The sequence below is a fragment of the Lithobates pipiens genome, unplaced genomic scaffold (assembly GCF_037356315.1).
Source record: "Lithobates pipiens isolate NorthernLeopardFrog02 unplaced genomic scaffold, aLitPip1_a1.2 Scaffold_22, whole genome shotgun sequence".
Classification (NCBI taxonomy): Eukaryota; Metazoa; Chordata; class Amphibia; order Anura; family Ranidae; genus Lithobates; species Lithobates pipiens.
Window position 1 is genome coordinate 284,119,146 of NW_027507784.1, and position 25,256 is coordinate 284,144,401.

Here is a 25,256-nt window from a genome sequence, read left to right on the forward strand (position 1 = left end):
AATAGTAACCGCATTCTGATTTTTTTTTTTTTTTTTTTTTTTTTTTCCCCTGCTTCAGTCTTGCTTTCTCTTATGATGTGTTTCTGACCCTCTCTGATCTTTATTCCCATATCACAAGCATGCAGGAGTCATCCTTTCATCTTATGAGTGCTTTGCTTCCCAAATCACCACACTCTTTGCCATCACTGAGGCTGTTTGCGCTTTTTCTTGCCTTCCTTTGTTGGACTTGCCCTCAAGTCATTCGCACACTTGGACCCCTTTTTTTTTTTTCTTTTTTTTTCCTCCTCCTTTTTGTCTCCATGGTTACAGTCTCCAAGTTGGCTGGTTTTTGATGGTTTCCATGGTGACCATCCTTGGGAAATCTGTAGTGTTTTCAGCTACATTTTCTTTTCATCAATGATTTAAATGCCGGGTTTGTAATAAGCCGTGTATGTGTATGTGTGCAACATTGTCATATTGTGAACACGCATGAACCAGTTTCCGGTGTGTTTTTTTCATGTTGCCAAGAGGTGATTCTCGACCATTCATTTCTTCATCTCTATAGGTTCTCATTGGCATTTACGCTAATCAGCTTCTGGCTTTGATTTAATATTTTGCTTAGTGGCCAGTTTAGCTGAATCTCAGTTGCAGCTTTTGGTTGTCAACCGTTTTCCCAAGGTCTGTTTTACTGTGTGTATTCCAGTGACATTTTGGGTACTTTCATGGTAAGTTCCCCTAACTCTGATATTGGATTAACTTTAGACTGTTTTGTCATAGCACGTTGTTGCTGTATATCTGTACGGTGTTTTGGGGAATGCAAAGAATTCAGTGAATCTGAAACTGTTGTTTTCTTTTACAGTTGCTTTTTCTGCACCGTTCTGTCCTGGTGATTGTTTACAGGTTATGACGACTAATCTTAAACCAAACAAGGCATTAAAGGTAAGATGCTACTCCCATCTGGATCATAATTGTGGTGCATTTGGTGAACATTGGAAAAGTGTAGATCTCATTGTGTTTGGAGAGGATCATTTTAATTTTTTTGTCATGAAAACTGAAAAGTGTTTACATTTTGACCAAGAAAAAAACAGACTATTAGCTGATACATGCTCAGTCATGGGATCATTTCCTTTGTAATCATGTGATTATGAGGTAGCTGGCGGAAACTCTGTGTGATCATAAGGCTATAGACACACATAAGAAAAAAATTAAAGTAATTTTAAGGACAAACTAAAATAAAGATGTCATATCCCCCTCGGTCCCTCATCACTGGCTGTGATTGACAGCAATGGCTCCCGCTGCTGTGCCTGAGCCAGTTAGGCGAGAGCGAGCCTCTGCTCTTGTGCACATTGCTGAATTGAGGTCAGGTGTAGGTAAGTATTTGTTGGGGCTGCTTGCAGAACATTTTTACTTTTTTTTTCATTTAAAGCGGTAGTAAATGCCCACAAATACGAAAAAAATACAAATCTGACCCTCTGCAGGTTTAGGTCATAATGTACTAGTATGCACCCCATACCAGTACATGATTACGGACTTGGCTGCACACGGAGCCCTCCAGTGCAGCACCTATACAGCTTCATGGCCGTCCATCTTCACCTGGTCTTCCAGCTTCGCAGGTTCCTGCTATGTGAATGGCTGGGGCCAGGGTGACATCACAGGGGCATCACTGGGGCATGTGGTAGGGGACTCTGGAGGTAGAGCACGGGTACCTCACCGGCTGCATCTCGTGCAAATATCTCCAAACAGTGCAAGTTTGGGAGATATTCACTGTATCCCCAGGTAAGCCTTATTCTAGTTAAGTGGACTTTACTCCCACTTTAATGCATGGAATGCATTAAGGTAATAAACTTTCTGCCTTTAAAACCACTTTAAAGGATTGGTATGTTAAAATAATGTACATTTTGGGTATATAACTGCAAAGTGAGTCACTGAGCATCTTCAGAATTTATTTTAGGACTTTGGTGTCAAGATCTTTGTACTCAGATCTCCAGGTCCACCATCTTGTTGCAGCCAGTTGTGATAGACCAAAGAGTTTGAAAAAAATTTGTAAATCAGAGCGGCCATTTCAAACTTTTATTATATAAAAATGTAAGAAAAAGAATTTGTAGTTATTATTTTAGAGTCTGTGCAGAAAGGCAACTTGAACTTAAAGTGTTTGTTAACCCAAAATATTATAGTCAGGCATAGCACACTGTAGAAGTCTTTTATTAAAACGAGGCTTGTAAATACCTGTTTAGAGCAATCTTCAAGCCAGCCACATGGCTCTACAGCTCCGATACATAGATGAGAGCTCCCTCTGATGTCAGCCAGGGAGGTCACATGCAGTGGCGTTTCTACAGGGTGGCGGGCCGAACCAGGTGACACTGGGCCACCGCCCACTGCTACATAATGTACTAAATTGCCTGTGCTTACGAGTGTAAGCAGGGCAGCAAGCCGTGCAGGGGAGGCTGCCTGTAACCACTCCCCTGTCTTAAGCTGTCCCTTGGGGATCTCCAGTGTCTCTGGAGGCAGCTGGAGTTGGTGGGAGGAGCCAGGGGTGTGGCTCCCACAGACTGGCTGATCCCGCAGATGAAGGAGAAAAAGGTGATAAGATAGCAGTCCGAGTGTCTTCATCTCCGGGCATGCTGTAAGTTACTGTACACGTCACTGCATAGAGTCCTAACCTGGCCCTATACCACCCTAACCTGCCTATACCACCCTAACCTGCCTATACCACCCTATACTATCATTTACAGGGGCCATGCAGGGGGTGTGCCCCATGACCGTGCGCTTCCTGCAGGGCGCTGGGCAGGATAGACAGGAGGGAGGGTGACGCTATGTTTTGCCTAGTGACGCCACTGGTCACATGGCCACTCAGCCCGTCCTGCAGTAGCCCTGGAAACCGGCTGAGAGTCACATGATGGACCTGAAGATCGCTCCTAAAAGGTATTTACAAGCCTGCTTTTTATAAAAGATTTATGCAGTGTGATATGCCCGCCTATTATAAAGGGGCTGGCAAGTGACAATTTATCATTTCTACTAATAGCGGGAGGGGGGGGGGCGGGGGAGATGGACATGGAGCTGACAGGCAGGGAGGAGGGGGGAAACGTGAGAACTGGGTTGTGGATGACGGAGGGGTGCAAACTGACCATGGTGTTTATCGTTGTCAGCGCAGAGAGGGAGAAACCGGAAGTGGCAGGAACAGGGAGGTTTTATACAGTTTAGAGAGGGGCAGATTACACAGCAGTAGTACTTTAATACATCCCTCACCAGCTAGCTGCAAATACTTGGCTCACCTTTGCTGCAACGCCATTTTATTCAACTGTGGAGAGTGAAGGGATGTGCTTTGAAAGCTACGAGTTACTGAAGTTGTAGCAAGAGGGCTGTGGACTCCAAATGATAATCAGCGCTGTAACGTGGTGTAGGTCCTCCATACCCAGAGGAAATGGGTACCACCTGAGGCAGCCTTTTTTGCTGTTGTCCTGCACCATAAAGACCAGTATTACTGTGCAGCTTGGGGGCTGGACATACACACGGGCCTGAACTTGCAGTGAGGACAAATTATCTGGAATTAACAATCAAACCTTTGGGCCAGCCCAGACCTGTGGCCGCCTCAATTTTCCTCATTGGTGGCACAGCCCTAGGTATTTCCCTTTGGCTACTGATGCTGCCCTTCTCATTGCAGGAGCATGTGAAAGTTTAATATGCTGGGAGGGAGGAGATATGGCAGATTAAAGCATACAGTTCACTTTGCATTAAGTGGAGATCGTGACACAATCGCCCGCCTTTCCACCTCATACATTTTAAAGAATGCTTTGCATTAATTTAAAAAATGCAAAATATTCTCTGAGTGTGGCTTGTGCAGAACGAGCAACCAACTGTGTTCACTAAGCAGACCAAGGTGGACCTAAAGATGATTTCCAGCTATGGATATTTTTAAAGTGTATTTTCACTTTTGCAGTTAAAGTTTAAAGAAAAAACCTTTGGTTTCCATTTACACAGTATATCTAAAATGTGTATATATTTCCTACCTTTCTGCGTGTTGGTTTGGATCAGGCCTTGGGCTAACTGCAAGCGTCCCTAAACAATTTGAAGAGAGTAAACTCTGAGGGACATCTCTGTTTTTTCCCCCCTCATAAACACACAATGCAGAAGCCCAGCTTCTACATCATTATAGTGATTCTAAAGCCTTTTTTTTTTTTTTTTTTTTTACCTTAACACATTCTATGCATTAAGGTCAAAAACCACCTGTGCTGCAGGATCCCTCCAAACCCTCATTGGGCAGATTGATAGCAGCAGGAGCCATTGGCTCTTGCTGCTGTCAATCAAATGCTGTGGCAGGACTGAGCCGTCTGGTCTTTGTCTATAGAAGAAGACTGGGCGGCTCGGGAGTGTGTGCCCACTTAGGAATTGTAAAGTCTTGTATTTTTTTTTTCCTCTATAAAAATAAACATGTTCTACTTACCTGCCCTTTGTAGTGGTTTTGCACAGAGCGGTCTGGATCCTCCTCTTCTCGGGTCCCTCTTCTGTGCTCCTAGCCCCTCCCTCATGACAATTGCACCTGAGCTGAGTCACAGCTCCCTGGGTCCATTCAAACATGGAGCCATGGCCTGGCCCGCCCCTCTCGCTCCTGATTGGCTGACAGACTTTGACAGCAGCGGGAGCCAATGGCATGGCAGCTGTGTCTCAGCCAGTCAGGAGGCATAGTCTCGAACAGCTGAGACACTCATGGACATTGCTGGACAGAGATGGGGCTCAGGTAAGTATTGGGGAGGCTGAGGGGGGCTGCTGCACACCCTTTTTTTAATCTTAATGCATAGACTTCTGACTTTACAACCCATTTCAGTTTTCTGGTTTTCAGAAAAGAGCAATTAAAAAGTTATTAAACTGCAGTTCACGCATGCTAAACCTTTTTGTCTAAGTGTTGAGTAGTGTAGAAAAGGGTTAAAACACCTGTCTGTTCCACTGTGAGCCTTCGTATCCCATTGGGTAGATTAGCTTTTTCCTGCCCCGTTGACAGAACGGAATAGTCTCTCCAAAGTGGTGGAAATTCTTTCCTAGGCAGTTGTCTCCAATGGAAGACTGGGCCTCTGGTCCTGTAACGGTGGCAACTAAAAATTTAGGACAAATAGGATAACTCTCCCCAGGGATGATGTACATAGCAAAACGTAAACAGGATATATAATCGTTCCCTACTCTGTGGAAAATAAACTGAGCTTTAAAGCGGGAGTCCACAGGGACTCCGCGTTTTTTTTTTTTTTTTTTAAAAGCCAGCAGCTACAAATACTGCAGCTGCTGACTTTTAAAATAGTGACACTTACCTGTCCAGCGCGCCCGCGATGACGGCACCCGAAGCCGATCGCTAGGTCGTCTGTCGGGTCCTGCCGCCGCCATCTTGGGTATGGGAATCAGAAAATGGAGCCTTTCGGCTTCATTTCCCGGTTCCCTACTGCGCATGCGCGAGCTGCGCGGCGCAATCCGGACGGTCCCCGCTGCCTCTGGGAACTGTGTGTTTCCCAGCAGGCAGCGGGGCACTTGCGCAAAGGGGCGGGCAGTTGCGGAAAGGGGCGTAATCTACGCCCCTTTCTGCAGACAGCTATCCCAGAAGTGGGTGCAGTTACCTGGATTATCCAGGTAACTGCACCCCCCTCCCCCCTGAAAGGTGCCAATTGTGGCGCCGGGGGGGGGGGGGATTCCGATGAGCGGAGGTCCATTTTAGGGTGGACCTCCGCTTTAATGTGTTTAAATGTATTTTCACGTTTCTTTTTCATTGAGAGACACAGCTAAATGAATTGGGCTGCACACCAGGTGCACTAAAAGGCAATCTAGGGGGCCGTACCACCCTTTTTTCTTCCATTGGGGAAGGATGCTTCTTTCTCAGCTCATTGATTTGAAGCTTTTAGTTCATGAGATTTAAAACTTTTGCCCCATTGTTGAAAAACTGTTGGCACTATATACATCCTGTATAATTGTAATGGCTTTTGTTCCTGTTTTGGTGATGGGCTAAGTATTCTAGAACCTTGTAGTCTCCTTAGTCAAACATCTAGCACATGTGGAACTCTGATAGCCAAGTTCAGTCTCCACCCTGACAGCCCTGCTTAAAACATGTCTGAGGCATGAATAACATGCTTTCACGGGGGATGGTAAATAATGGTGCTGGAGTGGTCCTCGATTAATCACAGTGATCATTTAGTTCCTACAGATTGTGTTTCCCCCCACATAATAAAAGCAGGATATTTTTAGTGTAAACGTTTTCCTTTTTTGGCCATGGCCAATAAGTTTTAAAGCTGAATGCCGGCATATATAAAAAAAAATCACCAATTCATGCAGCTCTGCTTTCATTAATACATCAGTAAATGTATTTTTTTGAATGCAAGCAGTGAAAGCCTCTAAATTTTGTTTGGTATTGGCCCTTTGCAGTCCCTTTTACAACAGAGCACAGACAGGAGAAGGGAGAATCAGAACCAGGAGAAAATTGCCATAATTGTATTGCAATGCAAGGAGCATGCAGAGTGACTGAAAGAAGAAACTGAAAAATTAGCTTGTCTCGCTGTCCAGTCAGAGGGGTGAGGAGATGAGCTTTGTGAAATGGTCTTGTCTCCTGGGACCTGTGACGTGTCCCAGGAGGCTGCAGGCCAAAAAAGGGGAGAGGACAAACTTCTGCTTGCATCACCATGGAGGTACGAGTACCTATCAAAACTAGGTACTCGCTCCCCAAAAAACATGATCGTGTGCCAAATGTGCGGTCCCCAACCCTTTTGGCACCAGGGACCAATTTCCAAGCAGCCAATTTTTCCAGGGACCCAGGGGAGGGGATATTCAGAGTCTGTCCCCCTTTACAGCACAGCCCCCCCTTTATATCGGTGTCCTCGGTTCCCTGAAAGGGGGGCTGTGATTTAAAAGGGACTGCACTGTAATGATTACAGGTCAGCGGCAACCTCGGTCTGTGATACCCCTGTGTGGATCATGGTCACCAGTAATCTCCTGCTGTGCGGCCCAGGGGTTCGGGACCCCTGTGTTTGGGGGGGGGGGCGTGGAGGACTTAAAGTGGAACCTCGGTGAAGTTCTGCTTTAGGTACCAGAACTGGATAGGCAAAAATATAAATCCTTTGGCAGGTAAAACTTATTTAATTTGTCTGTTTAACTGTTTGCCTGGAGTTGAGCTTTAATATTCCTCTTGAATTGGTCTTGGCATATGCTTATTTCAATGTAAAATAAATTTTTTGTTATGTGTTAATATTTTCTTGGCCTTGGTAAGAATAACATATTTTCCAAATGATCTGTTTCCACCAGTCAGGAAATGAAACCCATGAAATGAACTTTTCTTGAACTTTGCCTTTTTAATTTTGCTCTTAGTGTATTGTGGAGTATTAGTCATTGTGGCATCTTTATCTTTTATTTTTTTATGTTAAAGCGATTCTAAATGCTAACATTTTTATAACAATAAAATGTTAAACATGATACTTACCTGCTCTGTGGAATAATTTTGCACAGAGCGGCCCTGAACCCCCTTTTCTCAGGTCCCCTGCTGGTGCTCCGGACTCTTTCTCTTCAAGGTTTCCCCCCATATCAAACCGCTTGCTATGGGAGGTACACCTGAAGGCTTGCTCTCCAGCCATGATGTATCCCTCCTCGCAGTATTTGATTGACAGCAGCAGAAACCAATGGCTCCTGCTGCTTTGAGTCCCTGTAAGAGGAGGAAGAGAGGCGAGACAAGACCTGAAGCTGGGACAGCGATGAAACACTGACAGGCTCAGGTAAGTGTTTAGGGAGGTGGAGGGAAATTAGTGGTGTGTTCTTTATCTTAATGCAGGGAATGCACTAAAGTGGTTGTTAAGCCATTCTAACCTGTATGCACCATCTGCGCTGTCTCCTATTGTAGTGTCCCCCCTCTGTATATGATTCATAAAAATAAATGCTGCAAATACCTAATTTCAGAGCCGAGATCGCGATCACATGACCGACTGGCTTTCTCCTTCCCCCACTGATGTCAGTTGGGAGGGGAAAGCCAGCCGGTCATGTGATCGCAGTCTCGGCACTGAAACTATTTATTTGCAGCATTTATTTTTATAAATCGTACACAGAGTGGAATACTACAATAGGAGGCAGTGCTGATGGTGTATACAAGTTAGTGTTATGCAAGCGGGGGGGGGGGGGGGGGGGGAAGGGGGGAGCATCACATTCACAAGCTGACAGGAGGGGGGGGGGAGAGCAGGACTGCGGATGATGGAGGCACGTAAACTGACCGCTATGATACACCGCAGTCAGTTTACGTAGGGGAGGGTAGAAACTGGCAGGATCAGCCAGGTTTTTTAGGTGTTAAAGGGGGCCAAATGACACAGCACAAACAATGTGTCATATAACCTGCAAGGGAGGATCCGTTTTTTTGTTGTTTTTTTTTTTTTGGAGGGGTTAAACTCTTTAAGGTTAAAAAAATGAAGTGCTTTAAAACCACTTTACCTTTGTCACTAGAGGCACCCACATATTACTTGTTCTACTGCACGAGGGCTCATTGCAGAGATTAGAGTGAGAACTACAAGGGGTATTTGGATAAAAAAGATAAGTGCTTTGAACCTCTGTAAGGATACCTAACTGTTACTGTGGGATTGGAACTGAGTCCATGACATGATTTCCAGTTGTCCCATTTTTGACAAGTTTTTTTTTTTTTTTTTTTTTTTAAATGTCAGCATCTTTTATAATGTATGGACATTTTGATAACCATTGGTCTACCTTTTGCAGGTAAAGAAGGAGGCGGGAGAGAACGCCCCAGTACTGAGTGATGATGAACTCGTGTCAATGTCTGTACGGGAGCTAAACCAGCACCTACGAGGTCTCACAAAAGAAGATATCATCCGCCTAAAGCAGCGTAGGCGCACCTTAAAAAACCGAGGCTACGCTGCCAGCTGTCGAGTAAAGCGTGTCACTCAGAAAGAGGAATTGGAGAGGCAGCGAGTCGAGTTGCAGCAGGAAGTGGATAAGCTGGCGCGGGAGAACTCCAGTATGAAGCTTGAGTTGGATGCTCTACGTTCTAAGTACGAAGCCCTCCAGACCTTCGCCCGCACAGTTGCCAGGGGACCTATCACCCCAACTAAGGTTGCCACCACCAGTGTCATCACCATTGTGAAGTCTGCTGACATTTCAGCATCCATACCATTTTCTGCAGCATCCTAGTATCTACAGAAGGAGAGAACTAGCTGCCTGTTCTAAAAGGGACTTAATGGGATTCACTTGCATTGTTTCTTAGTTTCTTCCCAGCCTATCCACATGTTAGGCGTTGCCTTTTATTCCTTTGCCCATCCCAACATGACGATAACAGCGCTAAGGCCTTGATGTTATTGTGCCAGGGAATTTGGCTCGTTGCATTGGATAAGGTTAACTGTATTAATTTTAATTCATAGGACTTTCATGTGCATGTTTATTGGACCTTCACAGACCCTTCATAAACAAGCTTAGGAAAGCAGTGGAGATTTCACCCCACCATAATTTATTTATTTATATTTACGTATTTAGAAATCTACTGACTGCCTCTTAACGCAAAAAAAAATATATGTAGTACTCCATCTGTGGAACCATCTCATTTTTGATGGTACACTTTGTATCAGTATGTCGCCTAGCCCTCCTTGGAGCAATTTAGACTGTGATAGAGTGGTTTCAAAATGGCCTTTCAAACCAAACTCAGGATTTCTTTAATGGTAAAATGTATTGTGCTACTGTACTATTTAGTACCCGTCAGTACAACTTTCATTTGGCATAAATACATATCTTACAGGTGCAGGGACGAGCACCTGTATAAAAGAGTTGATTATGGAGTAATGTGGTTGACTATTTAAAGGTGGTCAAATGCAATAGATCATCTTATCATTCAGCTGTTAGGCCAGTGAGACTGTTTTATACAGTTTAATTCAATTTACATTTCTTGCAGAAGAAAGTTTGGGGCTTCCCATGTGGCTTTCAGTTATGCTGTTTTTACTGACTGCTCAACTTTTTGGCCCGGTATTATGATTGGTAAATTCAAATTGGGAAGGAAAGTTAGTTTTTATAACTTAGTCTTGTTGGTTTAGGTATGTATGGAATTGCCTATTGTAAAGAATGCAAAGGAAGGTTTTGTGGCGGTCCCTGTAAGTGTTTGACAAATATTTTTCAGTTTTAAGATATGTATCCTTCTGTAGGTTGACCTGTAGTTTTATACTTTTTTATAAGCTTTGTATTGAATAATGAAATAGTGTTTCATTTGAGTATCAAGGAAGGTTATTGGTAAAATGCGTCACGGAAGATTTGAAAACAGAAAGGTCTTCAAGGTATTATGGGCTGGTTTCCTAAGCAAAGGATCCTTTTTGGGATTCTTTGACTTGGCACTTAGTAGGTTGCGGTAAACTTATTTTTATTGTGGCATGTTTTGACTTGGGATTGACCACTGCTGGCAGAGCTGATCAAATCTTTTTTCCAAATGACCAAGATTATTTTTTTGCAAATTTTGTAACCTAGCAGTGTCCAAAAAGGTATCTTAAGGCTGGCTTCACACCTATGCAAGTGCGTTTTGCCTGCCCTTCTTATATTGCTTTGGGCAGGTGCATTGACATGCTCTGCCATACCCATGAAAAGCCCCTATAACGCACATTAACATATCAGATAACGGGCATGAAATTTTTGGGCCAACTCTTGTCAACTGCACAGATGTGAATTGGCACCAATTAAAACAATGGCAAACCTATGCAAATGCATTTATGTTCTCCAAAAGTTGCACGTTAAGACGCATAGGTGGGAACAGGGCCTTGATGATCAAAATCTTTTAGGTTTCAAAATCATATTTCAAAGTTATATCCTGTTTTGATGTGAGAACATGAAATTGATTTTTGGAACAGAGGTCACTCATCTGATTATTCTTTCCCCCTTTACAGTGATGGATAACTATAGAGGAGTCAATGGAATTGAGAGGGTAGAGGATTATAAAAAAAAAAAGCTTAAAAATCTATTGAAAGGAAGACTTGTACAGGGAAGTATTAAATAAAAATCAACATTTAGCCCCAGAAATCCTTTTACCTGACACCTTTATTAACTCTGGAAGCTGTACCCCCCCCCCCCCCCCCACAAAAAAAAGACAGAGAGAGGGCAAAGAACTAGTCACCAGTATTGCCTGTATCCCCTCTGTAGCTGATCTTTGGCCATTGCAGACTACCGTGTGTGTGTGTGTCTGTATGAAGACTACCTTGTAGAGCACAGGGCCCAGCTTCCTGATGTCAGAGCCTGGGTCCAGCATGGAAAACTGTACAGTAGTCACCAAATCTTTCACAAATTCTCCTAAAACTAGCAGTCAGCAGTGCCTTAGATCTCTCACTGCAGATATAAATCTACAGAACAGAAGTGTTCAGGCTCGAAGTGCACTGATTTATTTCAGGGGGAATTCCAGACGAAAGGTACCATTTTTCAGGGCACTGCGTAGGCACTATTAACGTTTCTAGATGTTCCCTATGAAATGGCAAGTCTCTTAGTATTCAGTTCCAATTAAGCAGAAAGGGTTTGCTGCGGATGCTTTAGTTACAGGTATAATCCCAGATTGCTTTTCAAGTCTCTTTGATATGTTGGTGTTCTGTTTTGTGGAAGGGCTTAGCATCTGACTAAAGGTCAGTCAAATCGAAGTTCCAGAATGTGTTTAAACCACGTGGCAGTGTTTTTGTGCTTTGATTGCTATGAAGTTGGTGATGTACTAGTTGTAAGGAGTCTGTGCTCGTTTTGTAGCGTATCCAACAGGTAATAATAAAAAAAGAAGAAACAAGTGATTTTTAAACTTCAGATCCATTGGCAAGTCATCTTGCTGTTAATTAATGACCATTTCATATCTCATCTATACAACCTTGTACATTGAAGGTTATTAGGCTGGCAAATGATCTTGCTGTTTCCTCTGGATAAAGAACAATGCTGCTCTGACTTTCAGCTTTTTCTGCAATATTCATATCATACATACATAAATAGGAACATTCTAGACTTGGTTAAGAGAAGCTCAAGCTTGTCTTTTAAATTTGTGATTGAACCTCTAAGGCTCAGTAAGGCAAAGTAACTCATAGCAACCAACGAGGTACGCTTTGTGGCCTGACTGGCCTGCTGCTGTAGTCTCAATAGCACCAGCTGTAAATCACTGCTGTCGGCATGATGCTATGACAGAAGCTTGTTAATTTTTTCTTTTGCAGCAGTTGTTGTTGCTTTTGTCCCCTGTAATCCATTCATCTGATATGAGAGTTACTGCATTTACATCAGACCATTATTGCAGTCATCGCAGCATCTGTACTGTTAGGCCTCATGCACACTGGTTTCTTGTAAACGCTGGTAATCCTGACAGGAGACAGTCGGCGCTATCAACTCACCTAAGCTGCATTATTATTTCAAACCAGTTAAGGCGAGTTTGGGAGTGTATTTCATTGGCCAGAATTCAAATTTATTACGGAAAATGTAATAATAAAAAAACACGGAAGTGCTAAACGTGCCTAGCGCTACGAGTGTTTTAACAGCATTTTTTTGCGATCAAAATTCCCTCTCCTTAACGCGATTTTAGAGCATTCAGAAAACATCCTTTAAACTGCTAAAAAAAAAAAAAAAACGTCCATGTGTGCATGGACACATAGGATAGTTAAAACACCTAAACTCGCAAAAATGTGGGTTTAAGGGCAGCAGTGTGCATGAGGCCTAGGTGACTGGTAAACTGCGGCATGTTCTTTAACCAGAGGAAGAGTGATTGTCAGCTCCTGATCACAAAGTAAATGTCACCTGCACGTGACATAAAATCTGCAGTAAGGTTTCAGTGGTTGTGCATACTGCTGTTCAGATTCTTCATAAATTCCCCAGTCTAAGCATGTCGTTCAGCTTTACTCTTGTTTTTGAAGGTGTCTGAGCTGTCCATTCCATACAAGTCAAATTCCCTGGCGAAGGACTAACCAAAGGGGAATTGTGGACTGTAAAATGCAGTCATAACTGCAGAACCACAGTGGGCCTTATTTCTCACTTTCGTAAAGGGCCACTAAACACAAATGATGGAGTTATTTTATGTAAAAGAAGCCTTAACCTTCACAATTTTTCAGTTTTATTGGAACAGGTGATATAAAACAATGTTTTAATGGGGAGCATGTTTCAGATACACAGCTCATTTCCACTCGGTAATCCATAGAAGAAAACTTTGCTGTCTTTTTGGTGCCTTTTTTTGCCAAATGTGACAGCTGCACAGCATACATAGTTACACATCTGTCAAATTGAGACGTTTGGCATTTATGTAATGTTGTTGTGTCGCCGTCTTCTCTGTGTTACAGGTATAGTTATTAATGTTATTAGTGGCTCTTTCACATAACATAATCTAACTCTTTTTATGGAAGGTTTAGTGGTCCTTTGAAGAGCTGTTCTTGCTGCTCAAAGCTTCTTTATTCTCCCATCATGCACTTGGAGAATTATTTGTTGCTGTCAGCACCAAGAGCATTTCTTCCTTTGAACACTTTCGCCTGTAAAGCCAATTATCTTCTGCTTCTGATAAGTCCAGTCTATGTAGGAGCTTGTGTTGCAGAACCAATCCTGTACTCCCTAGGGTTATAGGGGCAAGTGACAACACAAGGAATTTTTGAATAGTTTTAGGAAATTTTAGCTATTCTGTATACACAGGAAGACAAAATATATGGCAGCAATCTGCTGCACTGAGATTTTTGTTATTGCTCTTAATTTTATTGAATCCTATATTTATTTGACGTGTGCCAAACGATTTTGGCTACGAAAGTACTAGCCCAAAACAGCGACTCCTTACCTCCTACCCTAATGGAGGGGTGGATAAGCTGAACAAAAAAACAAAACATATATAAAAGGGAGAACAGGGACCTGGGCGTTAATAATGCTGTTGATACCATGGAAATGGTAGGTAATCCATATTGGATATCCATAAGGAACATATGGAAATATTTAAAGAGAGATTAAAACAAAGTTTTATCTTACAGAGTTTTTTTTTCTTTAAGTGGAAGAAAAAAAAAGTAAATCTAAACTTTTTCTGTTTCACGTTTTAATAATAATGCAGTTCTTTATTGGAAGATGATGCAAATATATGGGTTACTGTGAAGATATTTTGGGGTAAGAGGAATAGTCCTCCCTCTTGATCTCTATAAAACAGCTTGATTTGACTTCTGGAACACAAAATATCTTGAAAAATTGTATTTTGACCATTTACACGCTGTATCAGTGTTCAAGTTTATGGGCATTTTGCAGCATGTAAGTGGTTAATTTTCCTTGTCTTTTGCTGTATAACTGTATGCGTCTATGGGTTAATATGTTATATGTGATTCTCTTTGGAAGAACATTTTTTTTTTTTTTCATTTGTGTTTTTATGTCTTATGTTCTATTCTCAAGCCCTCCTGTCAACTTTTTCCTCCAAGTGTTTTCTGTTGTGTCAAGTATGACCTATTTGGAAGGCATGAAATTGTTGCACAGATATTTATTGCTAGTTTAATCATGAATGGTTTTTCCCATGTTTTATTCTGATCAGAGATATGCGCCTTCCTTCAAAAGTCAGTAAATCTGAGGACTATCTTTTGGTTCTCACTAAATGTTAAAGTAGAACTATAGGCAAAAACGAGCAAGGGAGGGTTACAACCCCTGTCAGAATTTTTTTTTTTTTGTTGCCATCTGTGACTCATTGGGGAGATTTTCCTTCACTTCTTGTCCCATAGCCATACAGGAAATCCCTGCAAATTAAGGGAATTCCTTGGGGACCCCCAGGTCACCATTGGAAGATTTCCCTTCCACTACATTTCTGGGGACAATCCAAAATTTGGGATTTTCTTTTACTTTCATTTGCAATGATCATGGTAAACTGAACAAATAAGAAAGGGTGAATCTCCCTAATGGGGGGCACAGGCAGCAATGAAAACTGACAAGCCTTCTAAACCCTTTTGCAGTCTATTCAAAACTAATTTAAAAAAAAAAAGTTTTGCCTGTAGTTATACTTTTAAGCAGATTGGCCATCATAACCAATTTCACGTGGTGGTGGCAGTACAGAACGTGTGGCCCTTTGGGTGATGTATATGGGCATAGTCAAGATAAAGCGTTGCAATTATGTGCAGTGTCTGTTAAATCATAGCAGCCAGTCAGATTGCAGTTTCCTGGTGTCAGACTAGGGAGATATTTTGATTGGTTGCTATGGCTTAATGGATTTTGCTTTTAGTGTGGCCCATAGATTTATGTAACTAGCTCAGCAGTCCTGGTCTGTCTATGGTTAATATAAAGGTAATATATGCTCTATTCGTCATATCCAATATGGCCATATGTGATTGAATTTTTTTACTCCAGCATTAGCCATAGAGTCAATCATGTGAATGGGCCATTGTGATTGCCATGCAGTGACAGATACATCCAGCTACATTGACCATCCAGGCTGTTGAGTATCTGGCCATCAGGAGTTGCTTTTGTGACATAAAACTATTGGTTTAAAATTGGTACATGCAATCTGTAGACCCTGTGAAAATGCCAACAGACTGCTAAATTCAGCCTGATTTTGTTTTTTTGGCTTAATTTGACACTTTTCAGTGTTCCTCTTACATCATCAGGCATACAAACAAAGGGCAACGATTAACGAGCCTCTGTCTAGTGGCATAAATAAGAAAGCTGGAAAAAGGAATAAACTCATTCACCTTAAGAGTCAAATCAGTTGCACACTCAGTAGTAAGCCAAAGGTTGCCTTAAATGCATGTATTACAAATTATAATAGATCAGAAGTATAAGAGAAAAAATGCCCCCCTAATTCCAACTCCATTAAACCTTGATAATCAAACTCTGTTGATCTAAACGCGTATTTTTTAAAGGTTCCTGCTTCACTGTTTGCATTCCTGTGACCGTGCCACACCATATCGAGAGTAAGCTTTGTCCTTGGGCCCTGTGTGTACTTTCGTTTTGAAAACTTGTGAATTAAAGTCATGTCTGTCTGTAATGTCTGTCTCGAAGTAAAATGCTGCATTTTCTTCTTAATAGCCGATCGTTGAGGTTTTCCAGGTATTTCTGATAAATGTATCTCCAATGAAGCCTTCAGATTCTGTCATGTGGTTATATCTTCTATATAGGACATCATATCGCAACCCTCATAGAATCGCACTTCATTTACTTTCCCCACAATGTTCTGCGAGCATCATATGCTACCAGTATGCTGAATCTGTATAGTGTCTAAATTGTGGTTTTCAAGTAGTAAAAAAATTGTCAAATCACATTTTATATCTCTGACTTTAATGCCACAGAACAGCCAGTAAGCTATTGAATATAGTCTGAGCTAATATCACTTAACACAGCTATTAAATTGTGCATTCGCCTTAATCTTCAAGTACATATTCAACCAACATACCAAGTTGCTGTTTCATTGTAGTTGTTGGTGCATTTTTGGTAAACGGCCTAAAGCCACTGCGAATTAGGAGGGGTTTTCTTTGTGTGTATTTCTAAGAGACGTTTACTGTAGTATCTGTGAACAAAATTTCCACGTGCCAGCTTAGGTTTTAGTGTTAAGATTGCTAACATTTCATTCCTCCAGCATACAATTTTTTTTCCCCCACTGTCTGTCATTACTAAATGGGGTCATTTAGGTTCCTGCAGATTCAGGGTTTTTTTTTTTTTTGTTTGTTTTTTGCCCTAATATTGGGAGCAGGTTATTTTTTTACAATTCGTTTTCCCATGCAACGTGTATTTCTGGACATGGACAGTAGTTTTGAAGTTTTGAACTTCAGTAAAATGTTTTCATGCTGCAGATTGGTGTTAATCCACACAGCAGACAGCTACATTAGAACTTCAATAGTCGGCATTAAAATATAGCACTATTTTGGATGCAGTATAGTCACTGTCACATGATGACATTACATTCAAACATCTGACAAGATAAAGGGAAGTCTTTCCCTTTGTGTGTTTTCTATGACAACAGGTCATTTTTTTATGTTTGTTTTTCCAAGTGATGTATTTTCAGCTCTTTTCTGAACGTAATAACTGTTATGGCAAATATTGACTTATAGCTTAATGAATTGAGCCTTTAGTCTTTTTGCCCATAAAGGAGTTAAGCTGGCCATATACGATTCAAAGCTCTGCTGGTTCAGTAGGACCTGCTGAGATTCGAAACCATGTATGGGCAGGCTGATTGTACCCAAGTTGATCAATCGACTAGCAGGTTGAATGAAAATGACTAACCGCTCCAGTCGGAGCCGCTGTACTAACAACCCAAGTTGTTCAGTGATCTCCCCTACTGTTATATTGTGTTCTGACAAGGAACACCCCCCCCCCCCCCCCCCCCCCGAGAAAACTCAGGTCGGCGCTCTAAGCCATTGACTGAGAGCACTGGTCAGGAGGCAGGTGCATGAAGCCAGCACGGCTAGCTTCTGTCGGACCGCCTGCCATACATACAGGCCGAATGCCGGCCAGTTTTTATTAAACCGGCCACTGTCACCTGACATTCGACCAATGCATACTAGGCTTTCTGGCTCGCTGGCCATGGCTCTCTCCTTTTCAGGGTGACTGGTCTTGTATCCACTTCCTTCTAGGTTTCTTCAGGTAGCCTATAGTAGGTGGAGGTGGACCTGCTGAGTCCCATTGACAGTTCTCCTCCTCTCTGCACAAGCTATATAGAGCACAGTGAAATCACCACTACATCTAGAAGGTATTATCTGGGTTTGCACAGGAATTTGGCATACACAAAGTGGATTTATAGCTTTTTTGGGCTATATTAAATGAGGTTTTGTAACCAGACTTTAAAATCCAGTTGCCAATTAACCCTCCTTCCCCTTTAATACAACCATCCACGCCCTTCATACACATACTATTTCTAGGGGTCTTTGATCTGGTCATGTTAAGTCACGGGTCTTCTTCCATCTTAGATGGTGTGTAAACCCAGAATGCTGCAGAGATTGGTGTCACGCAATGATGTGGTGTTGTTCCCTCAAGCATTCTCTGATGAGTCCAGGGAGGCTGGGTGTCCTTGACACCCTGTATTTACAGGAAATGTGTTCAAGACACTGGGTGTCATTTGGCTCTGAAGAGGACTTGATGCTGGTTTTTAGAGTAAAAGACAATAGTGTAAAAATTGCGATTATAAGCTGGAGCTAGTCTCTTAAATTGGCCATTATCTAATATTCATCTTTTTTTTGGGTGTTTGAATCCAAATATAGCTTCTACAAAACAATTCTTGAATAAATTGTACCCATATTATGCCATTACAGTGACGTTCTTCTGTAGCTATAGTGACATTCAGATCTCTGTCACTTTGGTAGAAATGTTGGCCAGTGTTGGTGGTGGGCTTGTTAACCAGATCACCATTAAGCTTAATCTACGTCTGGCTCTTATTTTTATCATAATTAATTTTTTTTAACTTTACTGTCAGTGACTCTACAAAGTGTTAGGCTCATGACTAGACTAGTATAATTACAAAAAAATGAAGTAACTTGTCCTCTCATGTTGTGGACTCATAAATCAGAGAAAAGTAGCCAAGAATGATAATTTTTTTTGCCATCAAACTTCCTCGCATTGGCTTCTGGTTTGTTTATCAAACAATATATTAAGTATGTGATTTGAAGTGAACAAGTGATTGTATGGTGGAAGAGCATCTACGATGTTATATTGCACATATTTGTAAGAGTGAGTGCGTTCTATGTCTTATATTTGCTTTCACCCCCAATCATTTTTTGTATTTTAGATTTGATTAGCTAAACTTGTCCAGCAGTGTGACATTTTATATCACTACTGGATATAACCATCACATCGCTTTCTGTTATACCCCACTGTTTATTTGATAATGTTCTAAAAAGAAATGTGATTTCTCCTTATGTTTCATATCATTTCTGTTTTAGTTTGCATCCTAGACACACCACAAGGGCAGTTACCTTGCTTTTACATTAATAAGAATAGAGATCGTGTGTTTTTATTTTATTTTTTATTTTTTTAACTTCATCGCCTCCTGATTTTATCTATGTGATTATTCAGTAGGCTTAATTTCAATATTTATTTTTATTTTTTCTTGTGCTGCTTTTTTATACATTATATAAATAATAAATTATTGGGATATATCCAAGTAATTGTGGATTTATGTTTGTATGTCAAGACCGTAATCCTGTGTACTGTACTTGTGCACCGATTTCTCCTTATCTGACAGCCACAAAGTAATTTATTGCTGTATATAATACTGCTGTGACTGGTTTTGTACCTTTCCAATAAAGAGTTCTCATTGAAGTCTCTGTGAATTGCTGTGAGTTCTCTGTTCTCTAAAACTGCGAATTGCTGTGAATTTTCTCATTTTTTGAATCTGAAGATCAAATGTGCCACTTCTGTAGGTGAGTCGGGGAACCAGTTAGTAGGGAAAGAGGTAGAATTTGAGTCAGACTTCCTATTGGGCATACAAATGGTGCACTCCAAACTTTATAAGTGATTGTTGAGGTGACTTACAATTAATGCTGCCATTGTCAGTACATCTAAGCATTGTGGTTATTACCAGCACATCTTTTACTCATAATGACTCTTTTATTAGTCTTAGTGATATTTTGGAGCCCAAATATGGCTCTCTCAGTGACAGTAGTGTCATCACTGTTGCATAAGGAAGGAGCCATTTTAGGTCCTCGAAACATTCCAAGTTTTTCTGTGACTAATAAAGGTCTCATTATGAGCAAACCATTTTCCATTGGGGGCACATACACCCCCCTGGCCTATCTTTTTTTCTTTAATAATGTTACAAAAGATGAAGGCAGAAGTGACCAGCGGACTTCCCACAATGATGCGAGAGGAGTGAGTGGCATAATGGACTGACTTGTCTTGTGAGACGTGGACTGTTGAGGGAATAGATAAACCTACAGGCAAAGTAGAAAAGCTGCTGATTTCCATGTCATTTAATGTGGGTACTGAGAACCTGTTTTCACTGTATATAGATAAATGACTGTATAATCCTGAAAACATAACACAGAGAAGCAATATCTTCAGATCTATTTCATTGCTTACCATGAAAGTTCTTTTCTGTATTTTATAACTTCTGTAATCCCTCCAGTATGCATAGAATTACAGTTGCCTGTCACCCGGCATGGCTATCCGCTTACCAGGAAATCGGAGTTACTTGGGATTTCACAACCCACAGACAGAACTTTTGCAGACGGACAATAAGAATGAGTCAGCAAATACAGCCATATAAATTTCCACATTCAGAACTATTTTCTACCATATGATGATAAAAGTCTCTAAATGTAAGACTTTAAATGGTGTAAACATTTCATACTAACTTCATCCAGCCTATTTATTTTTTTGATTTTAGATGATTGTTGGGGGGGGGGGGGGGGGGGGTGTTCTAACCTAGTACCACTCTAATATTGTACTTGGGCTTTTAAATGCATTTGTGCACCTTTTTAAGAGCTCAAGTTAGGGGCCGCACTTTTCAGAGCGCTCCCGACAGTGTGTATTTACAGTATCTCACGAAAGTGAGTACACCCCTCACATTTTTGTAAATATTTTATTATATTTTTTCACCGACAACACTGAAGAAATTACACTTTGCTGCAATGTAAATAATAATTGCTGTCCCCTCAAAATAACTTAACACAGCCATTAATATCTAAACTGTTGGCAACAAAAGTGAGTACACTCCTAAGTGAAAACGTCCAAATTGGGCCCAAAGTGTCAATATTTTGTTTGGCCACCATTATTTTCCAGCACTGCCTTAACCCTCTTGGGCATGGAGTTCACCAGCTCTTCACAGGTTACCACTGGAGTCCTCTTCCACTCCTCCATGGTGACATCACAGAGCTGGTGGATCTTAGATACCTTGCGCTCCTCCACCTTCCAATTTGAGGATGCCCCACAGCTGCTCAATAGGGTTTAGGTCTAGAGAAATGCTTGGCCAGTTCATCACCTTTTACTGCTTCTTTAGCAAGGCAGTGCTTACCGTGGAGGTGTGTTTGGGGTCATTATGTTGGAATACTGCCCTGTGGCTAAGTCTCCGAAGGGAGGGGATCATGTTCTGCTTCGGTATGTCACTACATGTTGGCATTCGTGGTTCCCTCAGTTTACTGTAGCTCCCTAGTGCCGGCAACACTCAGGCAGCCTCAGACAATGAAACTCCCACCACACTTGACTGTAGGCAAGACACACTTGTCTTTGTGTGCCTCACCTGGTTGCCACCACACATGCTTGACACCATCTGAACCGAATAGGTTTATCTTGGTCCCATCAGACCACAGGACATTATTCCAGTAATCCATGTCCTTAGTCTGCTTGTCTTCAGCAAACTGCAGTATTTCTTGTGCATCATCTTTAGAAGAGGCTTTATGCTGGGACAACAGCCATCTAGACCATACGCCGCACGCTACATGAAATTGGTCTGAACAGAGACAGGCTGACCCCTGCCCTTCAATCTCTGCAGCAATGCTGGCAGCACTCGTATGTCTATTTCCAAAAGACAACCTCTGGATATGACGCTGAGCCTGTCCTGTTAAATCGCTGCATGATCTTGGCTACCATGCTGCGGCTCAATTTCAGGGTCTTTGCAATCTTCTATCCTAGGCCAGTGGTGGTGAACCTTGGCACCCCAGATGTTTTGGAACTACATTTCCCATGGTGCTTTTGCACTATGCAGTGTATTTGAGCATCATGATGAAAAATTAGTTCCAAAACATCTGGGGTGCCAAGGTTCACCATCACTGCCCTGGGCCATCTTTATGTGGAGCAACAATTTTTTATTTTTTTTTATTCAAATCCTCAGAGGTCTTGAGGTGCCATGTTGAACTTCCAATGACCAGTATGAGTGATAACACCAAATTTAACACACCTGCTCCCCATTCACACCTGAGACCTAATGAGTCACATGACACCAGAGAGGGAAAATTGCTAATTGGGCCCAATTTGGACATTTTGACTTGGTGTACTCACTTTTGTTGCCAGCGGTTTAGACATGAATGTCTGTATGAGTTATTTTGGGGGCACACCCTAAAAGATGCATTAAAGATGGTGCAACCATATGACCATAAAAACTGAACAAAATATTACAGCCAGAAACGTAACTAGGAACTTCAGGGCCCAGGTGCAAGAAATCAAGCAGATCGGATCAAATTTCAATCACTGTTTTGCCAGCCTAAAGCCTAGTAGTACACACCATTAGCTTCCACTAGCTGATGTTAATACAGTGATCCCCCCCCCGCTGAGCTATTATGTTCTGACAGGGGGATGGCCCCTGCCAGAGCACTTCATATTTCAGCATGCACATCTGATAGAAGCCGGCCAAACAGCTGGCTTCTGTTGGACTGGCTGACATACACAGGCCAAATGACATGTGGTTTTTATTAAACCGGCCGATGTCGCCCAACATTCGGCCCATGTGTACAAGGCTTAAGTATCTTTTGCCTCTTTTTTTTATTTATTTATTTATTTTCAACCCTCTGCCTCCTTACACTGGACAGTGTTTGTATCTCATTCATGTCTACACCATTTCCATCCAGGACTCAATGGCTTGCTTCTGGGTCCTTGCATCTTATTTCCCCACCATAAAGTGATTGCATTAAAGTGATATTAATGGCAAGGTTTTGCTCCTCTTCTCAGGTCTCCTGTGCTCCTGGCCTCTACCTCCTGTCAAGTGCCCCCAGGGCAAAGAGCTGGCTATTATGGGGGCACCCTAGCAGGCTTGCTCCTGAGCCACTGCTCTTCTTGTTCAGACACAGGGTCACGGCTCGGCCTCGCCCCATGTCTCTGGTCATTGGCTGTGATTGACAGCAGCAGGAGCCAATGCGGAGGGTGAGTCCCTGGAGGGCAGAGGCTGTGCTGTACATCATTGGAGGGCGATGGTGCTCAGGTAAGTATTGGGGGGAGCTGCTGCACACAGGTTTTTTTTTTTTTTTACCTTCATGCATAGAATACATGAAGGTAAAAAACCTTAAACCTTAGAATTACCTAAAGCTATAACAAAACCTGTGTGCAGCTCTGCCCCCCCAGCCCCCCTATACTTACCTGAGCCAGATCTCGATCCAGTGCAGTGCCCGGGAGTAGCAGCTCTCTTTCCTCACAGGACATGAAGGCAGCAGCGAGAGCCATTTACAGTCACAGCCAGAGAGTGGGGGTGTGGCCGAGCCACACTCTGTGTGTCTATAGGCACACAGAGCACAGCTGGGGATTGAGTCTTCACAAATGCCTCTATAGCAAGGAGCTTGCTATGGGGATACTGAGCAGAGGAACAAAGGGAAAGAGAGGGCACACAGACCTAGTGCATTATCCTAAAACCATCACTTAATAAAAAAGCGGTTGTATAGTCTTTTTTTTTTTTTTTTTTTCACTTTTACTTACAGGTAAACCTATAATAAGGCTTACCTGTAGGTAAAAAAAAAATCTCCTAAACCTGTATGGTTTAGGAGATATTCCCCTGGCAATGAGCCGTTGATTGCAGTGGCGCATGCGCACAGGAGTTTCTTGGCTGGAAGCCCGGCGGAAAGAAATCTCCCACGCGCATGAAGATATCGCCGCTCCGGCCACTCACACCGCTGGAGCCGCAATATCCGGAAGACACGCCGAGGTAACATGTCAGCTCCCTCAGCGTGTATAGGGCGAGATGTCAGGGCCTCGTTCTAAGGTAAATATTTCATAATGAGCTAGTATGCACTTTTCCCTTGCAGGTATGACAAAATAAAAATTCAGCGGGTTTACTACCGCTTTAAGTATTATACTCACAAAATAACAAATGTATCCAGCTCATCATATAGTACGTCGTCATCCAATTCACACTGCATCATATCATATGGTGGGAGGAGATAAAGATCCAATAGGCTAATGCATTTTGAGGACTAGCCTCTTCCTCATAGCCTATTGGATCTTTATCTCTTCTCATCACATGATATGATGCAGTGTGGATTGGATGATGGCGTACTATGTGATGAGCTTAATACATGTAGTGTCTTGTAAGTACAGGCGTGCAAATGGGGTGTGCACACCCTAACCACCCGTGCTGTCTCCTGCAATGAAATGTGTCATCCAAGGATTGTGTAGTCCGCACTGCTTGTGGAAAAGTATCACGTTGAGCAGACCGTGAGGCCTGCCAGAGCCACTTATTGTGTGTGAAGCTGTTGGGTAATGTAACTGCTTTCAGGGGAGAAAGACCAGCTGTCAAAGTTGTGCAGTAATGTTGGGGTGGGCAGGACTGAACAGCTATCAAACCCCAGCCAATGGGATGGGGTCTGTGCGGCTGCTACATTCATGTGGCTCCACCCCCTTTCTTAAGCAGCCCAATTATTGTCTGGTGTTTGATAGCTGCTCAGTTCCATGGCTCCGCCAGTCCACCTGACATTGCAGCTGAGTTTTGACAGCTGGCTTTTCTCCCTGCAAGCAGTTACATTACCTGACAATTTCCCACACTGATTGAATCTGAGTTGCAAGCCTATCTGCTGCATCTGAAACCCCCTTCTCCCCTGCCAGTGCCCATCAGTGTTGCCTATCAATGACAGTGCTGCCCATCTGTTCCTATCAGTGCCACCTATCAGTGCCAATCATTTCTGCCTAACAGTGGCACCTATTAGTGCCCATCAATGCTGCCAATCAGTGCCAATCGTCGATGCTAATCGGGGCCCATTAGCACTTCCTATCAGCAGGGCCACCTTAATAACATCATGGGCCCCTGGGCAAAGTAATGCACTAGTGCCCTTAACAGGGAGATGGTGACTTGTGGTGCTCTATGTGTGTGGTAGAAAGGAGTGGGTGTGGCTAAATGATGCTACACATTGGGTGTGGCTTTGGAGTCTGATTAGAAACAAAAAAAAAACAACCAGGGACGTATCCCAGATTAAATTCACCCCCTATACCAGTGATGGCGAACCTTGGCACCCCAGATGTTTTGGAACTACATTTCCCATGATGCTCCACTACACTGCAGAGTGCATGAGCATCATGTGAAATGTAGTTCCAAAACATCTGGAGTGCCAAGGTTCGCCATCACTGCCCTATACACACTGCCCCTCCCAAATTTACACTGACCCTCTATACACTGCCTCTTTTTCCATGTACACACTGCTCCCACTATTTTTTTTTTTTTTTTTTAAATATTCCCCTCCCTGTACACACTGCCCCTCTGTCATAAATGCCTCTCCCAGCCTATATTTATGTATGACTGTACACAGTATGGGGCAGGAGGACACAGTATAGGGTGGAGTAATGTATAGTGTCAGGTTTGGGTGGTATTGGGGCAGATTAGGGTAGTATTGGGTGGTATAGTGGCAGGTTTGGGTAATATAGGTGGTATTAGTGGAAGGTTTGGGTAGTATAGGATGGTATAATGTCAGGTTTGCATAGTATAGGTGGTAAAGTGGCAG

The 25,256-nt window shown here is 42.4% G+C and overlaps 1 protein-coding gene across 2 annotated transcripts in view; it reads left to right on the plus strand.

The window, feature by feature from the left end:
• Positions 1–19,164, plus strand: part of MAFK (MAF bZIP transcription factor K) — a 56,252-nt gene extending 37,088 nt beyond the window's left edge. For both annotated transcript variants that reach the window (XM_077449123.1, XM_077449124.1), the window contains exons 2-3: positions 839–918; positions 8,695–19,164. In XM_077449123.1, coding sequence (XP_077305249.1) covers positions 883–918; positions 8,695–9,126 — 468 coding nt within the window. In that variant the 5' untranslated portion in view covers positions 839–882 and the 3' untranslated portion in view covers positions 9,127–19,164. The remainder of the gene's footprint in view (positions 1–838; positions 919–8,694) is intronic.
• The last annotated feature ends 6,092 nt before the right edge of the window (positions 19,165–25,256 follow it).